Source organism: Gouania willdenowi, chromosome 14 (assembly GCF_900634775.1).
Source record: "Gouania willdenowi chromosome 14, fGouWil2.1, whole genome shotgun sequence".
Lineage (NCBI taxonomy): Eukaryota > Metazoa > Chordata > Actinopteri > Blenniiformes > Gobiesocidae > Gouania > Gouania willdenowi.
Genome location: NC_041057.1, coordinates 18096743 through 18122600, shown reverse-complemented (window position 1 = coordinate 18122600; position 25858 = coordinate 18096743). Strand labels below are relative to the sequence as shown.

The window sequence follows — 25858 nt, the reverse complement described above, 5'->3', positions numbered from 1 at the left end:
TTTTGCACTTTACAAGTGTAATGGAAATGCAGCAATTGAGTGTTTTTAAAAAATGGACATGTATTAAGAGCAGTTAGTTGGCTTTAAAGATTATGCATTGATGGTGGTTGTTAGTTGTGATTCCAATCTGTATCTCATTTTTTCTTTTTTTCTATCTTTCTCTACTTAGATGGTACTCCTCGTATCGTGTCTTCCTTCAGTGAGCGTGTGGTGAACCCTGGCGAGCCTTTCTCTCTCATGTGTGGCGCCAAAGGAGCCCCACCGCCATCCATCACGTGGACTCTGGACGACGAGCCTGTGGTGCGAGACTCCACCTACAAGACCAGCCAGTACACTCTGTCGGATGGCCTGACTGTTTCCCATGTCAACGTCAGCAGTCCACTCATCCGGGATGGAGGAGTCTACCGTTGCGCTGCACGCAACTCGGCCGGTAGCGCCGAGTACCAAGCGCGCATAAACGTAAGAGGTGCCTGTCTGCTTTTCAATATAAATGCACTTTACACCAAACATACAATACCACAGCATAGGCGAGTTTATATTTCACTTCTGTCTCTTTGATCTCTTTTCTCTACCTGTGTAACTATCTTTTGTTTAAATGAACTTTTGTTAAAGACAATTTTAGACTAGACTCACATCAAAAATATTTTCCAGTGATTTTAAGCAAAGGGAGCATAACTAACCTCCCTTTCCATCTCTCAACTTGCCCCGATCACTCTATTCCTCAACCTTTATCTCCTCACCCACTGTCTCTCTCTTGCTCTGCTATGACCTCCCTCACCTCATCTGCACCTTTCTACGACCTCTGTGCTTTTCCTTCTACTTCCTCCCTGCATCCCCTCCCTCTCTTCCCCCGTGTCTCCAGGTCCACCTCGAATAAGACCTATGCGAGACATCACCGCAGTGGCAGGGAGAAACACCTACATAACATGTCGCGTGATAGGCTACCCTTATTACTCCATCAAGTGGCTGAAGGACGGCATGCAGCTGCCTGATAATCATCGTCAAGTGGTGTTTGAGAATGGCACACTGAGGCTCACGGACGTGCAGAAGGGTGCGGACGAGGGGACCTACTTGTGTAGCGTTTTGATCCAGCCCCAGGTGTCAATCAATCAGACCGTTCACGTCACTGTCAAAGGTAAGCAAGTGGGTTCACTGAGCAGTTTGGGGTGAACTGGGAAAAAGGCTGTGTCATCTGATGATTAGCTTCTCAATTATCGTCTAAATCTATCACAGTGGGCGCCACAAACATGTGATTGTATCTGATCTGAGGGCCACATGATCAATATTCATTAATAAAGGGAGAAAAAAGGGTTTTGTCTTTTTTTTGTCTTGGTGGTTTTGATGTTTTGTCAGTTTTTAGTCATTGTGTGTTTTTATTTTTTTGTTTTCTGTGTAATTTTGTGTATTTTTCTACATTTCTGTTTTTATTTTCTGCAATGTATTGTTGTTTTGTATGGTTTTTTTTGGTCATTTTTGTTTATAAGTGGTTGTTGTGTCGCCACACCACGGCGTCGAGTGTGAGCTCCCGAGCGGTAGCACTCCAGCTAGCTGCTCAAATCCAACACTGCCCTCGACGTCCTTCGATGGTTCGTTACACTTTGGCCTGCATCATGATTAGCACAGCTGCCACGTGGTAGCATCAAGCTATCCACCTGTTCTCCCTGTCTCCAGAAATGGGGGCCAAGGCCCCACTCACCGACAAGCCAGGAGGCTCTGAGGCACACCTCTGGGGCTGGGACGTGCTCAGCTGGCTGTCGACATTCTCGGCTCATGTCGGCACTGTGTGGCGTTTATTATTTCAGCCCGGGCTGCCCAGCCTGCGGCCTCCGTTGCCTCCTTGGCGTTTCAACGCAGTTCGTCCGGCTGGCTTGGGAAAACTTTGGCCTCAGCTGCATCTTCACTGGCACAGCCCGCTTAGCGCACCCAGGCTAAAAGAGAAGAAGGGAACGACCTGACTACCCTCCTCTCCTCCGGCGAAGCAGCTGGATGCACTCAAGGGCCCTCCACGTCCCAGTCTCCCCGCTGCCACGGCACGGTCCGGTAGTGGCCGGGAGAGACGAACATGTTCTAAGGGAGGTTTGGCTGTTGCCCCCCTTTGTTATTTACATAACCCTGGTTCGATGAGTAATATGAGTGAGATGTCTCACCAGACAACCCTTCTTGTCTGGGTGAGTGAGAAGAGCTGCTTGGCAGACAGACACGTTTCACCAGCTTCTGAGGGCTGCAGATGGAAGTGCATCCCATAGTGAGACATCTCACTTACTCCTAGAACTGAGGTTATGTAAATAACCTAAAGATTTGTTGTCATTTCATGTTTTATGAGTAACTTTGTGTATTTTTTGAATTTTTTGTGTGTTTTGTGTATTATGTTGGGCTTCATATTCCTTCCAACTTCTTGAATTACAATTTTTGTGGGATTTGCTTTGACTCAGGGTCACATGTGGCCCCAGGCCACCAGTTGCCCATATCTGGTCTAAGCCATTGAAAACTTAAATTTAACCGATGAAAAAAAGTCATAAACTTCAATTCAACTGGTTTATTTTCTGTGATTCTTTGAATTATCTGTGAAGATGCGTTAAACTTTTGAGTGCTTTACCCAGATTCTCTTTTAAGGACTAAACGTTATTTGTGAGATGGATATCCATGGTAGCCGGGCAGCTGCAGAGGTGTTTAAGGGTGTGCGCATGTGCTTGCGTGTGAGTGTGTCTCTGATTTAATTAGATGAATAATAATGAAGCCTAGATTAAATCCCCCAGATGTCTCAGCTGTAGTACCCCCACCTCAACCTCCATTACTATGGCAACGGAAAGACTTCCCCTGCCAATTGGGCTCTAACCAGAGCAGCTATTATGGGCAGCAGGATACGAGAGCTGAACGGGGGTGGGTTGGTGAAGAGGGGCCCACTGGCCAATGACCTTCTCCATCTCTTTCAGCATTGCACCAGATGGCCACGTTTGCTACTTTAAAACACCTCGTTTCATTTGACTGACCTTCCGTTTTTCATCTTTTCCACCCATAGTTCCACCGCTCATCCAGCCCTTCGATATCCCCTCTACCTCAGTGGGGAAGCTCATGTACATTGCCTGTGTCGTGTCATCTGGGGACATGCCCATACGCATCACCTGGCACAAAGATGGCCAGCTCATTGTGCCAGGCTCTGCCTCCGGTGTTGCAATCGAGACCAAAGAGTTCATGAGCTCCCTACAAATCTCCAAAGTGACATTGAAGCACAATGGAAACTACACCTGCATTGCCAGCAATGCTGCTGCCACTGTCAGCTGGGAAAGGCAGCTGATAGTTACTGGTGAGAATGGAATATTGATCATAAGCAATGGGCAGCTTCATTGACAAAAACAAATCTTCTCCTTTTGCACAAGTTTTTGAACTTTTGTTTTGTTGACTGTTGATTGATTCCGTGCTTTTATTTCTCAGTGCCCCCACGTTTTGTTGTGCAACCCAACAATCAAGACTGTATCTATGGAAAAGCTGGAGTCCTTAACTGCTCTGTGGAAGGATACCCTCCTCCAAAGGTTATGTGGAAACACGCTAAAGGTAACATCAGTTAATGCCTCACATAAAGTTTTTATTGCAACATTGATAAACCACTAAAATGCATTGATCTTGTTGTCTCTCAGGTGTAGGAAACCCTCAGCAGTACCATCCTGTTCCACTTACGGGTCGTATACAGATCATGTCAAACGGCTCTCTTCTCATCCGGCATGTTCTTGAGGATGATCGAGGCTACTACCTCTGTCAGGCCTCCAACGGAGTGGGCTCGGACATCAGTAAAAGCATGATTCTTACTGTCAAGAGTAAGTGGAAATTTGTTTCTTTCCTAGACTGGACAGTCATACATTTTTGCTTTGTCAGCAGGAATCAACTGTTTTAAGATGCACTTTTTCTCCAGGCTAGTGTGGCTAGACTAACCTCTGGACAACCCTGTCTCTGTTCTGCACATGTAGGCAATTATTGATTGACATGATCCGAGTGTCATTGTGTGTGCACTTCTCAATGTTGGGCACAAAAGAGCTTAATGAATTAGTGATGAAAACAATCCCTGGTCAGAAAAGAGAGGGGAAATAATAAGAAACAAGGAATGCGTGAGAAAGGCCCAGTGGGGCTTGAAGCGTGAAATGAAAATGGACAATGCCGAGCTGAAATAGAGATGTCTATACATTTGTAACATATCCAAATCCACATGTCCCTTACCTCTTATTATTATTCCGTGTCCTATAATTTGTCATGCCGACATGTGTATGTGATTTTCCTCAGTTCCCGCCATGATCACCAGCCACCCAAACACCACGATGGCGCGAAAAGGCCAGACCAAGGAGCTGAACTGCACAGCACGCGGGGAGCAACCCATCATTATCCGCTGGGAGCGAGGCGACACGGTCATTGACGCTGAGAGAAACCCCCGTTACTCCATCACTATCAACAAGAAGGGGGATGAAGTCATCTCTACCTTAAAGGTTAGACATTGGAAGCCCATCAGACCAGAAAATTAGGGTAATACCTCTACACCGGTGCTTACAGAGATTGATTGATACTCCTAACGTACGTGATCTGACCAACAGACATGCTGCATAGCATTTGGATTGCTACAGATTTGGACATCCATGTGATTTATCTTCTCAAGTAAATATAGAATAATCCAGGTGTGCCGAAGGCCTGATAATAAGGTACTTGTCTCAGTCACGTGGGCTGATTCAGGTAGAAAACAAGCAGCATGCTGCTAATTTTGCTATTCAGGATTAGTATTAGATTAGAGACCCCCATGTTAAACCTTTTTTTATTTCCTGGTTTCATCATTTCTGGTTTTTGAGGCACCACAGGAACTTGACATATTACTACTTATGCCAAGGAGGTAATGTTGTCACCAGCGTTTATTCATTTGTTTGTCTGTTAGCAGGATTACATCAAAAGTACTTAAAGAATTTTGACAACATTTTAACCAAAGATAGACTAACCGTTGTGGAAGATTCCATTACATTTCGGAGGGTATCTGAATCAATGCACTGATTCAGATTCTGGATTAGTTTGAAAAATCTAAAAATCCCTGTCTCTCATCATTGCCAAAGTTTTGGCAATGATGAGAGACAGATTTTTATTTAATTTGACTCAGTTATGTTGGGTTGGTTCCCCAATCACCCCCATTGTTTCATCTGGATTGGACCCAGATTGGGCATTTCATTGCGATTTTTCCAAAAAATGGGGGTGCCCAAATATTGTGTGTGGGTCGCCCCCATGGTGCGGTAGGAAGGTATGACAGGTGGGGCACGACAAACGGAGGACATTTTCAATTTCATGCCAATCTTAAAAACCTTCATCTACAATAAATAATAACATTAAACAAAATGTCTACACACAAAGAAAGTAATAATGAACAACCTAAAAATTAAATGAGCATTAAATTATTAGACTGCATTAGATAAGCGACCGGGAACAAAATGTAACGTTGAACACAAGTGCAAAAATAAAGATTTACCATTTACCTCAGCATGTGAAGTGGAGCAGAACAATGAATAAACTTACTAAAATGTATTTCCTTTTTTGTTTGTTTTTGTTTTCTGAAGCCTTTTGACACAGATTGTAAACGATGTTTGGCTATTTCCTGTAAATTTGCCTACTGTGCTTATACATTTGTTTTTTATGATGCAGGTGATTAGCTAAACTTAGTTTTTGATTTATTATGAAATATGTTACTTGCATTATGAAACGTGACGTTACTTGTTCCCTGTCAGTTCATTTCATTCTTGCACTGAATTTCCTTTTTAGTTTTCTGCTGCACTTTTACATTTGTTTTTTTATGCAGGTGATTCATTTAGTTTTTGAGTTTTGATTTATCATGAAATATGATGTTCCTTGTTCCCTGTTTATCAATAAATTTGAAAATATGTTATTTGTCAGGATTATTTGAAAGTTTACCTTTGTCCAATGTGGGGAATACCCCAAAAAAGTTAGAGAACCACTGCAATAAAGTGTGAATGATCGTTGATCCAGTTCATTCCCAATATGTGGCAAAAAGGCTATTTTGTGCAGTTCTTCTTATTTCCTGGCTTTATCATGCACAGTGTTTTTTGCAGAATGGTTTATGACCCGTGCTTGGATTTGTAGTTTGTATATTTTCTCTGGCACATAATAACCTTTTCTGCTTTGTACAAACACTTGCAGCTAAACCCAGCCGAGCGAGGAGACTCCGTCTTCTTCTCCTGCCATGCTATCAACTCCTATGGAGAAGGTCGAGGGCTCATCCAGCTCACTGTGCAAGGTATATGAACCACAATCTATACAGTCTACTAAATCATTAGGTTCCAAAACACAATCTGTGTTACAAAAGTGAAAGGGTTAAAGAAGGAGATATTAGGTACTGATGTTGTGATTTCCTACTTACGCAGAGCCACCAGATCCCCCAGAGCTGGAAGTGAGGGAGGTGAAGGACAGGAGCATGAACCTGCGCTGGATCCAGAGGTTTGATGGCAACAGCATCATCACCAGCTACGACATTGAATACAAAAACAAGTCAGGTATGTGCTAGCATACTCTGATAAGTTTAGACGTCACATTTCATTGAAAAAGAAATACATTTTTAAAACTTTTATCTTCAATCATACACAGACTCCTGGGATCACATGTACACAACCAGGAACATCTCTCCAACCAACAATCAGGCAAACATAGTGGAATTGCATCCTGCCTGCGTTTACAGCATTCGCATGTACTCGTACAACAAGATTGGTCGAAGCCTTCCCAGCAAAGAGCTGACAATCAGCACCGAGGAAGCACGTAAGTGATGGATTTCATCTAGTCATAAATGTTGATTTGGTTTTCGTGTATAAACTATGGCTTTGAGTGTCAGGGGTGCACGGGGGGGGGGTCGCACCTGTCAGGGATGGGGATTTTGTAGGGATGCGACATCCTTTGGTTTCTGACATGCTGACTCTCACTACCCTCCATTGTTGTTGTTCTTCTAGTAGACTAAGATGTAGCAGAGGCATGTTACTGCCCCCACATGTCAACAATGGAAGTGTGTGTGGACTAAAAACAGTCTGTGGTGTAGAGACTATACGTTTTTAAACAGATGTCATGAGGATGATGATGATGAACATATATTAGCCATGTGATTCAAGTTTTAGACTGTGGTGAATTGTCAGTCTGGCAGTGCACCTTAAAAAGGAAAAGTCTTTTTTTTAATGTTTATTTTATTTACACACTCAGATTGAAACTTGAAAAGCTCATACAGAGCTTTGAGTCAAATAAATTCCATCAGTATAATAATAAATTATTTAAAAATTATTAATTTATTTTCAAAATATTGTTGTATCTCAGGAAACCAACAATGGCATATCGTAGTATACATTATCATCCCACCCTGTGGATTTTTTTTTTATATAAAACCTGTGGTGAAACCAACAAATGCTATAAATTGGATTATATTATTGATGGTGGTGACCACATCTACCTCACAGTAAGAAGGTCCAGGGATCAAGCCCTGGGGTCTACATTTTGGGGCCTTTCTGTGTGGAGTTTGTATGTTCTTCCCATCTTTGCGTAGGTTTTCTCCGGGTACTCCGGTTTCCTCCCACAATCCAAAAGTAAGAGTGAATGGGAGTGTGAGTGGTGTTTGTCTATCTGTGTGCATGTTTGACCTGTGATGGATTGGCCGAGAACCCCCGCCTAGCTCCCAGTGACAGCTGGAGATAGGCACCAGCAAGTGGGTTTGAAAATGAATGGATATTCATGAATATATATATATAGTGCTTGCTGAATTATTGTTGGAAAGCATTGTCACTATTCACCAACTATTTGAATAGAATATAACTTTATTTGTCATTGTAACAATTACAACAAAATTGCAAAAAGCCCCTCAGTCAGTATAAGCAAGAATGTGGCTACAAGGACTAGATCTGCTATGTCACAATATGCTAACGTTATCATCTACCTGCACCAAAAAATTGCCCCTCAACCCCTTTTGTAACTGCATTTCTTTTTTATTACCCCAACAGCCCCTGATGGCCCACCAATAGAAGTGTTCCTCCAACCAATGACATCTCAAAGTATTCGAGTCACGTGGAGGGTAATGTCCCTGTTTTTGATTAATTTTTTGTTTTTCAAATGCTAATATATTGCATTTATTTCCTAAAAGAATAAACGAATGAATTACTTGCTTCTCTCCACAGGCTCCTAAGAAGGAGCTGCAGAATGGGGTTATCAGAGGCTATCAGATTGGTTATCGCGAAAATGGACCAGGAAGCAACGGCCAGTACAGCATTGTGGAAATGAAAGCCACTGGGGACAGTGAAGTGTACACCTTGGATAACCTTAAGAAGTTCGCCCAGTACGGTGTGGTGGTCCAGGCCTTCAATAGAGCCGGGACAGGACCATCCAGTACTGAGATCAACGCTACTACACTGGAGGATGGTAGGAAGAAACTTCTGTTTGATGAATAATAGGAGGACAGCTATATGCAGGACAAATAAGATAGGGGAAATGGGAAAATACACTGAAAGGCTAATGGGAGTGTAGCATTTTATGGTTTGTCAATGCAAGCACCAAATCCGTTAAACCAAAGCAGAACACATTCACGTAGACATGCATGCTCAAACAAAATGGTAGAAATGAATTTTCAGCACATCCCCCATGACTCTTTCTTCTTTAATTAGCACCCTCATTAGGCTGGTAGAGAGCGAGAGATGAACAAGAAACACCATTACTCTCCAAATGTCTGCCCACTCTACCTCCCGTTTTTATTCCTCCTCTTCCTCAATCTTTCTCTTATTCCCAATGGTTTACCCATCTGCTCCTCTGTCTATCCTGTTGTTTTTTATTTTTTACACTTTACATGAGCACTTTGAAATAAATATGAACCTTTAGCATTAATAAATGCCAAACTCTGAGTCTAAGATCTACTAGTCTACTGTTCATGCAGATTACCAGTCTGCCTATATTTTGTTGTATGATTCTATACAATTAAAGATGGTTAGCCATGGAAAAACAGATTTATTGTGCTTTACATTCAAATTCTTTGGGGGTAGTTGTGCCACGTTAAGGTAAATATTAGGGTAGGAACAAATTGCCTAGGGACCTGAAAGACATGTTAAACATATTTAAAATGCTTTTAGATCATATATTTACCAATTTTAATGTATATATTGTGGGTTTGTTTTTATTTGTTGGTGTAATTAAAATGTTTCTGGATGTACCTTTTTATGTAATGTTTCTGTATATTTTTAACTGTCTTTAATTTTTTCTGTTCTTACATGCACTAGAATCTTGATTTCCTTGAACTAATATATATATATAAATATATGGCAAGCCGTTCAGGAAATTATATATATATATATATATATATATATATATATGAAAAACACCACACAGAACGACCGACAGACAGACTTTTATTCTGCTGCATTTGATAAAAATGATCTTGTATCATGTTTTCCACCTCACACTGATAGCAGAGGTGTAATTTGTGTGTCGATGACGTTTCGTTTAAAAGATTTTATAACGTGCAAAATAAACTGCCCGTAAAACGAAGACGAAACGAGGTGCAGCACTTCTCTAGAAAGTCCCCTAACAGCCTCTGTCACAACTTTTGCCCATTTAATCAGTCATTCGACACAGAAGAGGTGTGAGAACATGAGTTTGAGCTGGAGATGATACGATTGAAAAAATCACACCGTGTCTGTCTGTCTTTACTCTTCTGTCTCGAACGATATAAATGACTACAAAGATGGCGTCCGGGTTTTTCATATATATATATTAAGTCTTTCATATATATATATATATATATATATATATATTTTTTTTTTTTTTTTTTAAGTCTCATATATATATATAGATATATATGCTTTATAGAAAAGAGGCCCCCCAAAAAAAGAATGTAGCACTGCATAGCCTCAACCTTCTCTCTCTGTTTTGTGCAGTTCCCAGCGAGCCCCCGCAGAATGTTCGAGCCATCTCCGTGACGTCGGACGAGGCTGTGATCACCTGGGCAGAGCCTCCACGGCTGACGCTGCACGGTGTGCTGAAAGGCTACCGGGTTGTGTTTTGGTCCCTCTTCCCAGACGGAGGTGGGTGCTGTGGGGGCCAGACCCAATGGCCAATGCAGAGTAATTATCACCTATCTCATTCTAAAAATCACAGACCCCACCTACACACTCACCTTCCTCTCCCTGTCAGCGCTGTGAGCCACAATGTGGTGATGTGTGTCCACACCTCTTTCATTAAACACTCCCTTTTCCTGTGTGTATTTAGTTGGTTGTGTTTGTGCACGTTGGAGATTTTATTTAAGGCCATTTCTCTCATTTCTATGTCTCAGTGTGGTATTCTGAGAAAATGTATTGGCATTAAATGGATGTGTTAAATTACGGAAGCGTATTGAACACTGAATAATTTATTTTTCTGGTTTGTTATTCGGGTAATTTTTTTTTTTACTACTTTTTTAAGTAATTTTTTCTGTGTTTCTGAGTAATTTTTTTTGTTTTGTTTTTCAGACTCATTTATTTCTGTTTTTCTTGCGCATTTTTTCTCCTGTTTTTTGGATTATTTATTTTCTGATCTTAGATCAAACATGCCCGGCTTGTTTAATTTGATAAAATGTCCTTTCAACTTTGTTTAAGACACTTGGAGATAGTTCCATTTTTAAGCCATAATATTGATTGCATTACAATTAGTCTATCGACTTGACGCAGGAACCTGAGGACTTTGTGGTTGTTCAGAAGTAAAGTTCATTCACATCTGTGGGACATGGCAACGTTTCTCCAAGATCAGTTGGACAGATATGGCATGTTTCATAGATATAAAATTATGCATTTGAAGTGCTTTCAGGCATGTGATCAGTCAAGACCCGATCAGGAGACTGCTGATAATACTAGATCCACACGGTGTGCAGCTGAGCCGCCGGTAATAGAGAGTTGAAGCGTGCAGCAAGTCGGATGTTCTTGCGGGATTTCCAAGTATCTCGATGATTCAGAAAAAAAAATTGCACCAAAAAAAGGAAAAATTAGTCCAAAAAATAAAACAAAATCAATTAGTCTGAATTATTCTGAAAATTGGAGAAAAAAAATGTCCTGGTGAATGCAATACGCTTCCATATTAAATAGACTAATTGTTTTTTAGTTGTCAAATGTTGCAAAAAAAAATAATACATACATTTTGCCTTATAGTTTGTTTTGTATTCTTACTCAGTGTTGCTGTCATAAAACACTCCAGTTTTTTTCTCTCAATCTTCCACAGAATGGGGAGAGATGCAGAATATCACCACAACGCGAGAACAGGTGGAGCTGCGAGGCCTGGAGAAGTTCACCAATTACAGCGTCCAGGTCCTGGCCTACACACAAGCTGGAGATGGAGTCCGCAGCAATGTCCTGTATATTCAAACCCGTGAAGACCGTGAGTGTTAAAAACACCATTCTATATTTCAACGTTTAAACCAGTATTTACACTGTGTATGGATTTCGACCCAAAGTTGGTTTAGTGGACCAAATTCCTTTGGGTTAGCAGTTTACTTTACAGTTCACTTTTACCAACCCTGGGAATTTACTATTCCACACTGAATCAGAATCAACTTTATTGACCAAGAATGTATGTTATACACACGAGGAATTTGATTTGGTGAACTGTGCGCTCTCTAATAGTGTAAACATTAAATAATGACAATCAACTAGAAAAAATAATAATAAATATAAACATAAATATAAACAGTAGTTAGACTAGAATGTGCAAAACTAAATAAATTAACAAGATGATAATTGTAATAATAATAATAACAGTAATAATATAAAAATTTAAAAAAGAAAAATAATAATAAAATATAATAATAATAAGATAACAGTGCAGTAGTGCATTGATGAGTAGTGCAGGAGAACATTTAAATTAAATAGTATGTACATGAACATTCTCAGTGACAGATTGTCATTTTTGATTATTAATGCCAAATAACTTATGGAAAAAAACTTTGTAATTTATAAAGGTAGCTGTCTCATGTTTGGGTCTTAAGAAAAAAAAAATGGGGGCAAAATCAGATGCTGATATGGATTGATGTGCTCTGTTGGTAAATGGTGATGAGGATGAGGGGCGGATGGATAAAAGGGGGTTTTAGGTTGTAACTCAAACCCATGACAAAAGCTCATTTTTGCTGGGAAGCTCCATTAGCAGTGCTAATGAGAAATAAGAGGCTTTGGGTTCACAGCTCCGGGCTGAGGGAGCGCTGGAGGAGAGGGGTGTGTGTGTGTGTAGTGGGTCTTCTCTTAGAGCATATAGCATCCAGTCACCAGCATCTTCTTTCCCAACCCTACAGCCATAGGCAAAGGGATTAACTCCTCTTGGATTAAAGAGAATTAATTTTGTGCATACACCGTTCAAGGCGGGATTACAGCCAGATCTATGTCTCTTTATGGAAGAGGAGGAGGAGGAGGGACCTGGAGGCTGAAGATGGAAAGACAGAAGTGTTTGCTGACATCAATTAGCATGTCCAATATTCATCAGCGAAAAGATAAGGCCATGGTAATTTTTCTATTCCACAGAGTGGAAGTGGTCTATTAGGTCTCTGGGGCAGATTTTGGGCACCAGATGGGACATAATCCCCCTCCCCCACTTCACGGTGCCACTCCTACTTGGACATGCAGTTACAGTATGATAATAATGTCTGCCTCCCCAGCTCCTCCCTGCTGCCATCTCTGTCATCATCACCTCACTAGGAAACGCACTATCATCACACATGCTGTTGTTTCATCCCTAGCCAGTGTTTTACAGTTTACTCTCTACCATCAGTTCCTTTGAGCTGTTTCCATTCCTGCACGTCATGTGTGGGGGTCAAGGAATCTGATGGCTGAGGCTGGATGAATGACTCAATCCTGGGCCTCACTGGGAAGAAAAGGCAAAAAACGAAGAGAGCCTTCTTCTGTGGAACTCAAATGAGGCCCATGTGTCAGGCCAAACCCGTATTTATGGTTCTATCTTGAATGGGCCCTGTAGTGTGAGCCATATACTGTAAGAACAATGTGACAAAAGCATCATTGTCCACCTTTCACAACACCCAGCCTCCTGGTGTTTTTTTGTTTAAACCCTGCGTGTAATAATCGCATTAAGAAGTGTCCGATGCCCAACCCCAAGTGGCCAGCGACGGATCAGACACCAGAGTCTAATCCGTGTGTGTGTGTGTGTTTGAGAGTTAAGAGAATGCTGGGTGTCACAGAGTCAGAACTGCTGACCAACGTCTGAATGAACATATGTTATCCACTGCCTTCCACCCAAAGGGAGGACGTCCAAGTCCACCCAGAGCAGCTTAAAGCAGGATAAGACCAGCAATCTCCAAACAAGCCTGCTCACTTTAATGGGCAACAAACACCCGGCACACACACACACACACACACACACACACACACACACACACCCTTATATTCGGCCATGCTGATGTTGCCCTCCTCTTCCTTTAGTTCCTGGACCACCAGCTGGAATCAAGGCGGTCCCATCGTCTCCGAGCAGTGTGGTCGTGTCCTGGCTGCCACCACACAAACCAAATGGTGTTATCCGCAAGTACACCATCTACTGCTCCAGTCCGGGATCTGGACAGCCTGTAAGTCTTTTCTATGTGAGTGTGACCCGTTCCTGTACAAGGAGAAAGTGTTTTTGGAAAACTAAGAACCTGATTACCACCTCTCATCGGTAGTAGTTCATTTGTAACGTGCGTGCGTGCGTGTGTGTGTGTCTTTCACTGTGTTTGCACCATTGCTTTATTTCCTGCCCTCCCAGATGAACAGATGAGGTTGTCTTGGCAACGTGATGAGACGTAGATATGCAAATGAGGCTGGGAACAAGCTCACACATGCACACTGCCGCATTGGAGACACACACACCCGAAGAGAGAGACACACACACACACATGCAGAGATGTCACATTTCAACATTTTTCTATTTATAAACACATTTGTGGCATTTCAATTGTGATTAGATGGTGTGCACACAAACACCAGCACATGACCAAGTCTGATATCAGGCTTGAATCTCACTTTCTTATTATTCACAAATACTCCCTCCCTCTCTGTGCATGAGTGCCATGTAAATGAGCACAGGCTGGGAGGAGAGACGGGTGGGGTGGGGTGGGGGGTGTAGTGGGAGCGAGAAACAGACACACCATTAAAGGTAGGGAGAGACTGAGGGGAAATGAGGGGAAAAGAGAGGGATGAGGGGAGAGGGTGAGATACGGTGGAGGGAGGAGCAGGAGGAGGGTATCAGTCACATCGAGATGAGAGTGCTTTTGTCCGTCTTTTCATTATCTCCCTGTATCACTCCCTGGATCACCACAACACGCCGCGATGCTGGAGGAATGTTAGAACCCTCCACACACAAGCGCGCACACACATTCCTATCCCCTCCGATGTCCATCCATCCTTTTCCTCTTCACTGAGCAAGACAGACAGGGATGGGGGGGGAAGAGGGAGACGCAGACGAAAAGCAAACGGGGAAGGAATTGAAGATGAACACTGACAGATTAAAGGGATGGAAGTGAAGATCATCCTGAAAGACAGCGGTGTTTCCATGTGCTCCAGATGATCTGATTTGAATGCGTCTGCAGGAGCACCAAATAGTTAACGCAGAAATAAGCATCGTTTTACTATGCAACAATCAATTTTCTTTGTGAACCCATGTTATTAGAAACTGAATCTGGCACCCAATTAGTTAAATTTAGTTAGCACAGCATTTTGAAATCAGAATGTGTCTAAGTGACTGTATTTGTATTTGCTGTCCTTTCTTTAAAACATTTTATAGAAAAATTGTTATTTTTGAGGAAAATGTGATAAAATATTCAATAATATCAAACAATATTTAAAACAACTTATATGGTACATATTTTTTGTTCAATGGCATTGTATAAGTTTGTATTTCCTGTTAATATAACATTCACAGAGCCATCAATGCCTGACACTGAGGCAAAGTGAAGCAATGTTATTGATTTAATGACACTGCTTCCACTTTCCAAAAAATGAATTAAAGCCCCACAAATGTAACAAATGAGAGGTTGCAACTTACCGCACTGTTTGTTATAGATTTTGTATCAAAAATGTAACAATATCGAAAGTTAATTTCATCTCCCTTCATTATGTCTCATAAGTCATCTCTGCTCCATAACTTTACATTTCATTATATTATATTATATCAAAGTCAGAACTAGAAATAAAAAAAAACACATCCATGATTAATGTGTAAACATTTTAAACATTTTATGTTATAATATGGCCGTCTCTTCTCTTTCAGGCTCCGAGTGAGTACGAGGCCAACCCTGAGATGCTCTTCTACCGCATCACGCACCTCACTCGTGGCAAACAGTACCAAATCTGGGCGGCTGCTGTGACGACCGCCGGCCGAGGCAACATCAGCTCAAAGGTCACAGTGGAGCCTGCTGGGAAAGGTGGGTCACTGAGGCTGGCCAGCAGTGGAGGGGAAGGGTAAAGAGATTTGTGTAAAGGTTATGAGGGAGCGTGCTCTAAAGACGGGGACATGATCTCTCATATACAGATTGCTTTCATCACTTGCCCCCCCCCCCCCCCCCCGTTCTCCCATGACTGTGCTCCCCGCTATTGATTGACAGCCGTAGTATTGATTCAACTGTGGCTGTGTTGCTAGAAACGCTGTTGTTAATTATGTGGTGATGAACACGGCCTATCCAGTAAAATGACCCTTGGGGAGAGAGGCAGCGAGTAGGAATCAATAGAGGGGAGGATCTATGGAGAAAAGATAGACTGAATTTAAGGCTTGAGGAGGGTTTGCACCTAAATTCCTCAAATGATTACAGCAATGTGTAAAAGCCTTTTACACCAGGCAGAAGTCTACAGTATTCAGCCCATGAAGGTGAAATGTTAATATTTAGAATTTTGCTTTATTTTCTGTTTGTTTTGACGATATTAATATGATAAAATAGATCCAAAATATGAAATTAATTCTGTTTGCTTTTGTCTTCTGCAGTCCCAGGAAAGATCCTGTCGTTCGGGGGTACAGTGACCACTCCCTGGATGAAGGAGGTGCGTCTGCCATGCAGCTCAGTGGGAGAACCAGCCCCAACTATTAAATGGACCAAAAGAATAGACAGGTCAGTACTCATCATCATCATTATCATCATCATCATCATCATACCTTCAGTTACAGGTTTAAGACAGAGAAACCCTAACGCTCACACTGAACCTGAAGGACTCGCTTTTATACTTTCCTTCATTTCTGCTATTGAAGTGAGCTGGAATAATAATAATTATTATTATTATCATTAATAAATATTTTATTTTTATTTTATTCTTTTGCATGATATTTGTTGTTTTTATGTGTTTCCATCGTTTTATGTCAAACTTGCTTTGGCAATGTAAACTTTCTCATGCCAATAAAGCAGTATTGAATTGAATAAGTGGTCCCCATGTAAAAGACCAAAAATGATCTGTGTGTGTTTTGAATACAGGAGAAAGTATTAGATAAACGTGAAAAGAGAAAATATCTGGGGTGTAGGTTTTTAAATAAACTTCTAATCGTCTTAAAAATGTAAAATCAAGCTAATAACGGATGGGAACAAACACTAACCATTAACCTGATTTATTGAAAGCTTTTAGATCTGATTATTATTGATGGGTGAGGAAGAAGCACACATTTGTTTTTGTGGCCCTGGTGTTCTTATGATCTACCTCAGTATTGCTTCTCGGTGGATGGATGGATGGCTGGATGGTAGTTTCCCTAAACTGCTTGAGGTCTGATTCCTCCAGGATTAGGTTCCTAACCATGTGCCTCTCTTTTCCGATCAGGGACGACTCCGTCATCTCCGCTGACAGTCAGCGACAGGTCCTTTCCAACGGCACGCTGGTGCTACGCTCGGTCAAAGCAGAGGATTCGGGCCAGTACACCTGCACGGCCACCAACACTCTGGGCTATGACACCATCATAGTAAACCTAGTGGTGCAAGGTGAGGTGAAAGTGAGCCAGATTTAGCTGCTTTGTGGTGTTTTCTCTCTGCTGCTGAGTCACTATCTGTGATTGTGTTTGTATGTTTACATGTAGTACCACCTGACCAGCCTCGACTCACTGTTTCCACCACGTCCACCTCCTCCATAACACTGGAATGGGTTCCTGGTGACAATGGAGGAAGTTCCATTCGAGGTAACTCCCCTTTGACCCCTTAGTGAACGAAGTAGCATCTGATTAATATCCCTTTTGAATTGTATTTTGGCAGTCTTCATAAAAATAAAAACAGAATTTTATACACACCTACCCCATCACAAAAAACAAAACCAGGCTCTCTAGATCAGTGCTTCTCAACCTTTTTTGGCTTAAGTACCTCCTTTGTCCTACGACAACATTTTGCTCAGAATACTATAAAAAATAATTATAGCGCATAATGATGGGATGAACGAGTGATAATACACATTTTCAAGAATCTCATTTTCGTGATCTTGTCCCCATTTTGATATCGATCATTTCTGCCGACTCGTCATTTTTTTTCTAGATTTTGTTTTTCATCATATTTGAGCTCAGATCAAAAAAATACTGCATTTTAGTTTAACTACACTCACAAAGTGAAAAAATTGCAAAAATAATTTTTTTTATTTAGCAGAAATTTCAGGCTATTCCATTTAAACTCCAGGTGATCCCACATGGGGTCCCCGCCCCAAGGTCGGAAAACATTGCTTTAGTGGCTCCTGAATAGATTGATTTCTATAGTTTTTATCATTTCCGGTCATCATACATTTAAATAATTAATAATTTTCCACTCTGTCTCTCTAGTATTGTCATCGCGTACCCCTAGGGCAGGGGTCTGCAACCTTTACTGATCTCACCTAGATTAAACTCCTCCCACAGTCACAAAAAATACCTTCTTAATGAAGACCTTACAGTTTATTAAATTCTATACAGTTAAATATAGAATAATGTTTGATTTGATTTGATTAGATTTATATTGATCATGTAAATGGCAACTTAAAAACAGTTTCAAATAAAATAAAATTGACATCAAGAAATAAAACAGTATCTTGCATCTTCAAACTTTTATGCATCTTAGTTTACATGAACACAATGTTATATAAAAAACTTTTTTTAGTTAGTGTATTTGGAAGTCTACAGAAAGCAACTTGAATTTGATAACACATGATCATGTGGTCAACACATGCTAATTGCTCATTTCTTGCCACACATAAAGCATTCATATTTAACCGCCACATTGGTGGTTAAATGAATCTGTTCCCACACAATTAAAATCTATATTTACTTCCAGAATAGTGTTTTTGTTGGTTTAGTTATCTTACCAGGGATTGAGAACTTAAAGTTAACCACAAGTGCAGGAAAGTTGATGGTCTGTAGATGTTGCAGGAGGTGAAGTAGGATGGTGCTGAGTCATTGCACAACGTGATTTATTTTAGGTTAACAAATTGTTATATCTTGATTTTATTTGTCATTAATCAATAATAGCTTCTGTAAAAAAAAAAAAAAAAACTCTTTATTTCAATAGGTTTTTTTAAATCTATAGGGAGCCATTGTATAAGAGTCAAAGAGCCACATTAGGCTCCAGAGCCACAGGTTGCAGACCCTTATACATGTACCCCCCATTTGAGAATCAATGCTCCAGATCAGGGGTCACCAACGCGGTGCCCGCGGGCACCAGGTCGCCCGTAAGGACCAGATGAGTCGCCCGCTGGCCTGTTCTACAAATAGCTCAAATAGCAGCACTTACCAGTGAGCTTTTATATATATAGATTTATTTATTTATAAACACTTAAAATGTAAAGTGTTTTTTGTGTTTAATACATACTTGCCAACCCTCCCGATTTTCCCGGGAAACTCCCGAATTTCAGTGTACCTCCCGAAAATCTCCCGGGGCCACCATTCTCCCGATTTTCTCCTGATTTCTGCCCGACATTGTCCGGGCGGACCATCCTTTACTGAGCGTTTCCAGCCGGACAATAATAACGATTACACCGCATAAGAGGAAGAAGACTCTTCTTCCTCTTCTTATGCGGTGTAATTATATTATTGTAATAATAATATTGTTGTAATAATAATAACGATTATACCGCATAAGAAGAGGTGTAATCGTTATTATTGTCCGGCCGGAAAAGACGCTCAGTGAAGGATGGTCCGCCCGGACAATGTCAGTGAGGAAATCGGGAGAAAATCAAATCCAACCATGTGTAGGGAAGTGTTTCTGTTATGGTTATAGCCGTTGTTGTATAGGCTATGTTTAATTTTCCTTTTGTTGATTATTTTTATTTCAAGCATACATTGCATAGATTGATGGATAATTTATGCAATGTATGCCTTTTTTGTTTAATTTTATGTTATTTATTTTATTTATTCTACTACTACCACCATTTACCATTTACACGGGTACTGTGGAATTTGTTCTTTACTTTATATGTGTTTTTCAAATAAAAGAACACTGTGAAATTGAATTATTTCATTTTCTCTTTAAAAAGCAAACTACCAATGCCAGGCTTCCCACTAACTGACAAAGAAACAGATAACAGATTTGGTGTCCAGTTCAAAGTGTGACATGATTTATTTAAAAATTTGAGAGTTTTGTATTTTACATGAGTTATTATTTGTACAAACATGGTGCAAAGTAATTCATGATTTGTTAAAAAATGTTAGTGGCTAGCTAGTTAAAATGGGATATTGTGATTTCACAAGACTGTCTTAGAAGTGATCATTTGAAAATGTTCAATTTGAAAAATGTGCACTTAGAGAAAATATAAAAATAAAGTGTTGCATATTGATATTTATCTGTTTCTATATATATTTATTGTGAGAAATCATTGAGATGATCAGTGTTTCCACAAAGATAAATATTAATTATTAATAATAACATAGAGTTAAAGGTAAATTGAGCAAATTGGCTATTTCTGGCAATTTATTTAAGTGTGTATCAACTGGTAGCCCTTAAGCATTAATCAGTACCCAAGAAGTAGCTCTTGGTTTCAAAAAGGTTGGTGACCCCTGCTCTAGATAATGTCACGTACACACCAAAAAATAAAATAAACTAATTTTACTATTTTTATAATACACATTTATTATACACTATAAACAAGTTATATATATATATACAGTTTATACATGCACATCTTTTTTTTTCTTTCATTTATCTTTGTTCTAAGTCTGCAATAAAAATTGATGATGCGTACACACATATACATACACATGAATGTACATGACATGTACATAATATGAATACAAATCAGAAGCTCACTATTGCTGTACTTTTCATACAGGTGTACCAAAGCTTCTTTTTTTATTTTACATATAAAGAAACCCCAAAACAGTCATTGTAAGCTGAACGTAGTTAATTGTTGCTAATGGATGCCCCCTGGTGTCTAATGCATGCACCAGCATTTGGTTTTTGGATGAGTTGTGTTTGACATGAAGCTGTGCTGCTGCGTGCAGGCTTTGTGCTGCAGTATTCAGTGGACAACACAGAGGAATGGAGGGACGTATTCATCAGCTCCACTGAGCATAGATTCAGGCTGGACAACCTTCGCTGTGGCACCTGGTACAAGGTGAAGCTGGCCGCTAAGAACAGCGTGGGGTCAGGACGCATCAGTGAGATCATTGAGGCCAAGACACATGGAAGAGGTGAGAAATATGATGAGTCAGTATAATATTTGGTTTTCACTGTCTGCGTGGTTTAAACAAAGCGTCTCTTGGGTTTCATTGATTGATGGGGCTTTAGTCATTTAGAAAGTCGCTCAAAATACACAAATAATTTGGCAGTAGTACAACCTTAGAAGCAATCTCAGCATTGATAATTGAATAAGCCTTTAGGCCAATGGTTTACCACCCTAATGTGAATACAGTTACTATTTTACAGTGTTAATGTTGACATATTTACATTTTTTGTTTTGATCGATACTATTTGTATACAGTTATTTATATTTTCAATTCATTTTTGTTAAAGAAAATGTTCAAAATACTTTATTACTACATTTATCAATCACCTGCCACCAAGTGCTGATCCACAAAGAAGTGTGCCCTTTCACAATAAAAGCTCAGATCGGATTAAGCCTTTAGAGCAGGGGTGTCAAAGTCATTTTAGTTCAGGGCCCAAATGGAGACCATTTTTATGTCAATTAGGCCACAGATTTTAGGTGATAAAACAAGTAATTTCATCATTAATATGCCCTAGTTTTCCCTTCCAGGTATGAAACAAATGTGAAATTTGTGAGGCAGAAAATATCCAAACAATAAGTGGCAGATATCAGTCCCAACATAATCTTCACTTTAAATCCCCTTGATTTTGTGACCAATTTTTACTCAATTTTGGGAAGTGTGGTGGAATAATTTCTGGAAAATTGCAGGATTTTGTAAGCAAGGAAAAAACTGTGAGCCTTGCACATATTGTGGAGTTTAATTGAAATTGAGTTGAGGATTTCTAAAGTAGGGGTGGGAACCTCTGGGTACCTCACGATATGATACGATACGCGATACAAAGCTCACGATAACGATTATCTCACGATATGACGATACTGCAATTATCGATATATTGGTCAGAAATCAATCTACAATAATCTATGACATAACAAGAAAAAAAAAAAGTGAAAGAATAGAATTTTTATTTTATGTCTCTGAAAGACAATAAATTGAAAAAGTGTCCTATGAACAGTGACACTATTTTAGTGCAACATTTCTGTAAATAAGTGTCAACATACCAATGTAAATGAATAAGTATCTCCAATAGTGCTTTCTGTGTCTTTCTTACCAGTGACACCATTATAGTGAAATATTCCAGTAAACAATATATTGGTTCCTTCAACAAACAGTGACAAAATTTATGTGAAGACCTTACTGCACATTTTAGTGAAAAAGCAGAAAAGAAAAACAAAAAACAAAACAAATCGATACTTAGCGGGAGCATATCGATAATTGATCATGCCGAAAAATATTGCGATATATCGTCACACTCCTAGTCTAAAGGGCCCCCGGGCCTTGAGTTTGACACGTGATTTAGAGCATTTTCATCTACTTTTTTTTTTTTTTCAGTGTTGTGGACTAAATGAGTGATAAAAATGAAACCAGTAGAGCCAACCATCATAACTAACAGGATTGACCCATGGTGACCAATGGTCCTGTGTCTGTTCTCTTTTCCAGAGCCGGTGTTCAACAAAGACCAGCCTCTGCTCACCCACATCAACTCCACCCATGCAGGAATCAACCTGCAGGGCTGGACCAGCGGTGGCTGCCCAATAACTGACCTGATGCTGGACTTCAGGCCCAAAGGCACGTGGGCTTGGCAGAGCCTGAAGGCCAACTCCACCACGCAGCTCTTCCTCAGTGAGCTGCGGGAGGCCACGTGGTACGAGCTCAAAATGAAGGCCTGCAACAGCGCCGGCTGCGGCAACCAGAGCTCACAGTTTGCTACTACGGACTATGACGGCAGTAAGTCCATACTACGCTTTTATTAGCGTTCTGTCATTTTTACATCTGTCACCACCGTCGTAGCTTGATATCCTCTTACACTTCATCGTTTACCGTCATTAGGTACAATCCCCCCCATTAAATCAGCCCGAGGAGAGGGGGAGGATGTGAAAAAGCTCTTCTCCATCGGCTCCCCAGTCATCCTGATTACTCTGGGTGTCGCTTTGCTGTTCATCATCCGCAAAAAACGCAAAGAGAAGAGACTTAAAAGACTTCGAGGTGAGAGAAAGTGTCAGTGTTAGACTCAGCATCAATCTTGTGTAAATGGATTAAATAACCGCGACAAGACAAGCCAACGTTCAAAGTCCACTCTAATCTAATTAAGTTATCGTCTTCTTATAGATGCAAAGAGCCTCGCTGAGATGCTTATCAGGTAAAACACCACCAGCTTTGGATTTAGGGACTATTGGGTATGGAAGGGATTACTGTACAAGGGTTTGTTTGCAACATGCTTTACAACTCCTTACACGTTTTGTTGTGTGCGCAGCAAGAACAATCGCACCATAGACACTCCGGTGAAAGGGCCTCCTCAAGGGCCGAGGCTCCACATCGACATCCCTCGTGTGCAGCTACTCATCGAAGACAAGGAAGGCATCAAACAGATAGGCACGTTACCCTACATCACACATGCCAAACCCAAGGCCCTGGCCCTTTAGAGCAGTGTTTCCCAACCTTTTTTTGTCCAATGTACCCCTTTTCTTTTCTTTTATGGCGAGTACACTTTTATTCACTCGTATTTTTCTGACGTTTTGACCATTTCAGGTGTTGTGCTTCACCTTTTTTTAATGTATTTTAAAGAGTTGTGCCACAATGTATTATAGATAGATACGGAAAATGTGTGTGAGCCAGCGGAAATTTGTCTCATAATTTTAGAAAAATAAATTGACAAATGTTTCTGTGTACCCCCTGAGGTGTGTTGAAGTACCCCTGGTGGGGAACCACTGCTTTAGAGCATCCAATTCGGCCCGCATGGGAAAATACAAATGACAGAGAAAACATGAAACATTGTGTAAATAACCAACTGTTTCAGTCGTAGATATCTCCAAATACAAATTCAATGAAACGTCACAGGATTTTCTGGGGCTCACAGTTTTCCCCATGCTTATATCATATGATGTCAGTCATTTAGAATCTCAAATTGTTAAAAGTACTCTTAAATTTGCCAAAATCCTGCAATTTTTCAAGTTTGATCAAATTATTCCACAAAATTTCACCAAATTGAATAAAAGTAGTTGCAAAATCAAGGAAATTTAGGTAAAGCTACTGGAGGGACTGATATGTCACTCTTTTCATGGATAATTTCAGTGCCTTACATATGTTGTAAATTATTTATACGTGGAAGTGCAAACTCTGGCACAGTAATGATGAAATTTCTTGTTTTTCCGCCTATAAACAACGGCCCACTTGAGAGCAGACTGCTCCGTATTTGGCCCCTGAATTAGAATGAGTTTGACGCCCCTACATTTGATCAGTTTTTCAACTTGTTTTTTTGTTTTTTTTTTTACCAATCTAAAATTAATCTGGATGATCTAATCCCACCACAGGGGAAGACAAAGCTGCAGTCCCAGTGACAGACACAGAGTTCAGCCAGTCAGTGAATCCACAAAACTTCTGCTCAGGCGTGTCTCTGCATCACCAGGCTCTCATCCAGAATTCTGGGCCTTTGATTGACATGTCAGACATCCGACCTGGTACAAGTGAGTTTTTTTTTTTTTTTGCATCCAATGATGTAACCATCAGTTAGGTCAGTTTATAGAATAATCCCTTAATTCTGTAAAGCGACTTGTAGTTCCCAAAAATTGCTATATAAAATTGATTTATTATTATTATTATTATTATTATATGAAGGTACAGCATGTGCTACATTTATCTCTGTGATATTCTTTTAGATCCCGTGTCCAGGAAGAGCATCAAGTCAGCTCACAGCTCCCGGAACAGATACTCCAGCCAATGGACTCTCAGTCGACCCAGTCAGAGTCAGTCCACGGCCTCGGCCCGAACTCTCACCTCAGATTGGAGGACGATGGGCTCACATGGCATCACGGCCACAGAGAGTGACAGCTACAGTGCCAGCCTCTCACAGGACACCGGTGGGTCATTCACACTACTTTCCTACTACAGCTGTGTTTGAAATAGCATACTAACGTACTATACTGTACACTACACACTCAATGAGTATATACTGTGTACTTTATACTACAAGTATAATTAGGATGGTGACCATTCCCACTGAAGTGTACTCCCAAGCAAGAGTGCACTGGGATAAAAAAATCAGCCCTGGCATTTTCAGCCCACTACATTATCAGAGGACACTACGTAGAAGCTGTTATTATGTCAGTGATGCTCAACATGTGGCTTTTTATGTCTTAAATTTAATTATTATTCCCCAAGAAAACCTTAAAAGTGTGAAACTTTCCATTTTCACCTATTTCCTTTGGCCATTTTGCAACTTCTTTTGTCCCATTTTTGCCCCTTTTCAAAAAGGTAAAGCTACAGTCTAAAAAAAGACACTTTTTTCAGACTTTAGCTACCTTTTTACCTATAAATACCTTTTATTCCTATTTTTTGACCATTTTTGCCGGTTCATTGTGACACTTTTATCCAACATTTGTCCTTTCTTGGTTCTTTTTGGGCCATTTTTCATCCAAATAAGCTAACTTTCACCCAATAAAAACTAGGGATGTCCCGATACAACTTTTTCACTTCCGATATGATACCGATATTGGAGCCTTGCGTATCAGCCGATACCGATATTGATCCGATACGATATCACCACAAATAATACATACTTTTATTACTTATTTTGTAGTGTGGAATGATAGAAAAGGCTTGATCAAGTGATGTTACTCAGAGAATAATAGTCACCTAACCTACTGTTAGGTTACTTTGTTGGAGTGTGGAGTCACCTATGGATAGAAGTAATGGAGCGAAAAGAGGTTATATCGGTGGTTTTATATGCAGTCCGATAAAATCCAGTATTCGTTTTCAGGCTAATATCGGACCGATATCAATATCGGATCGGGACACCTCTAATAAAAACCATTTGTTTCCTTTATCCCCTACATTTTGCCTCTTTTTGTTCCACATTTCTGAGCCTTTGTCACTATTGTTTGCCACATTTTGCTCATTTAAGCTACCCTTTGCCGTTAAATACAAAAACATGGAACACATAAAGAGGAACATGGTTCGCCATCTTTGAAAGTTCTGAAAGCATTTTAAGTGAGAAAGTGACTAAGTAGAATATCAACATGTGGTCATTTGATCCATAAAACTCGCTGACATTGTGCTACTGACAAAACTTCCGGTTAACTTCAAAACAAGAGCCCTATTTACGAAAGCGTTAAAAAAAAACCAATGGAAGACAAAAATAGATGCTTTTGTTTGGAAAAGGGAATGATTTTTAGCTTGAAGCCTGCCCCAT

At 40.3% G+C, this 25858-nt stretch overlaps 1 protein-coding gene across 5 annotated transcripts in view; it reads left to right on the top strand.

The window, feature by feature from the left end:
- LOC114475516 (Down syndrome cell adhesion molecule-like protein 1 homolog) overlaps positions 1-25858 on the top strand; it is a 75267-nt gene that overhangs the window by 44535 nt on the left and 4874 nt on the right. The window contains exons 7-31 of one of the 5 annotated variants that reach the window (XM_028466391.1): positions 170-466; positions 863-1135; positions 3020-3304; positions 3433-3552; positions 3636-3812; positions 4273-4472; positions 6175-6271; positions 6399-6527; positions 6619-6786; positions 8007-8077; positions 8181-8421; positions 9927-10073; positions 11239-11394; positions 13440-13579; positions 15259-15412; positions 15967-16090; positions 16785-16942; positions 17038-17136; positions 20410-20598; positions 22111-22398; positions 22501-22656; positions 22780-22810; positions 22925-23043; positions 23982-24134; positions 24327-24527. In XM_028466391.1, coding sequence (XP_028322192.1) covers positions 170-466; positions 863-1135; positions 3020-3304; positions 3433-3552; positions 3636-3812; positions 4273-4472; positions 6175-6271; positions 6399-6527; positions 6619-6786; positions 8007-8077; positions 8181-8421; positions 9927-10073; positions 11239-11394; positions 13440-13579; positions 15259-15412; positions 15967-16090; positions 16785-16942; positions 17038-17136; positions 20410-20598; positions 22111-22398; positions 22501-22656; positions 22780-22810; positions 22925-23043; positions 23982-24134; positions 24327-24527 — 4173 coding nt within the window. Of the gene's footprint in view, positions 1-169; positions 467-862; positions 1136-3019; positions 3305-3432; positions 3553-3635; positions 3813-4272; positions 4473-6174; positions 6272-6398; positions 6528-6618; positions 6787-8006; positions 8078-8180; positions 8422-9926; positions 10113-11238; positions 11395-13439; positions 13595-15258; positions 15413-15966; positions 16091-16784; positions 16943-17037; positions 17137-20409; positions 20599-22110; positions 22399-22500; positions 22657-22779; positions 22811-22924; positions 23044-23981; positions 24135-24326; positions 24528-25858 lie in introns of those variants that run through there. The other 4 variants (XM_028466390.1, XM_028466389.1, XM_028466388.1 and 1 more) reach the window with 4 other exon arrangements.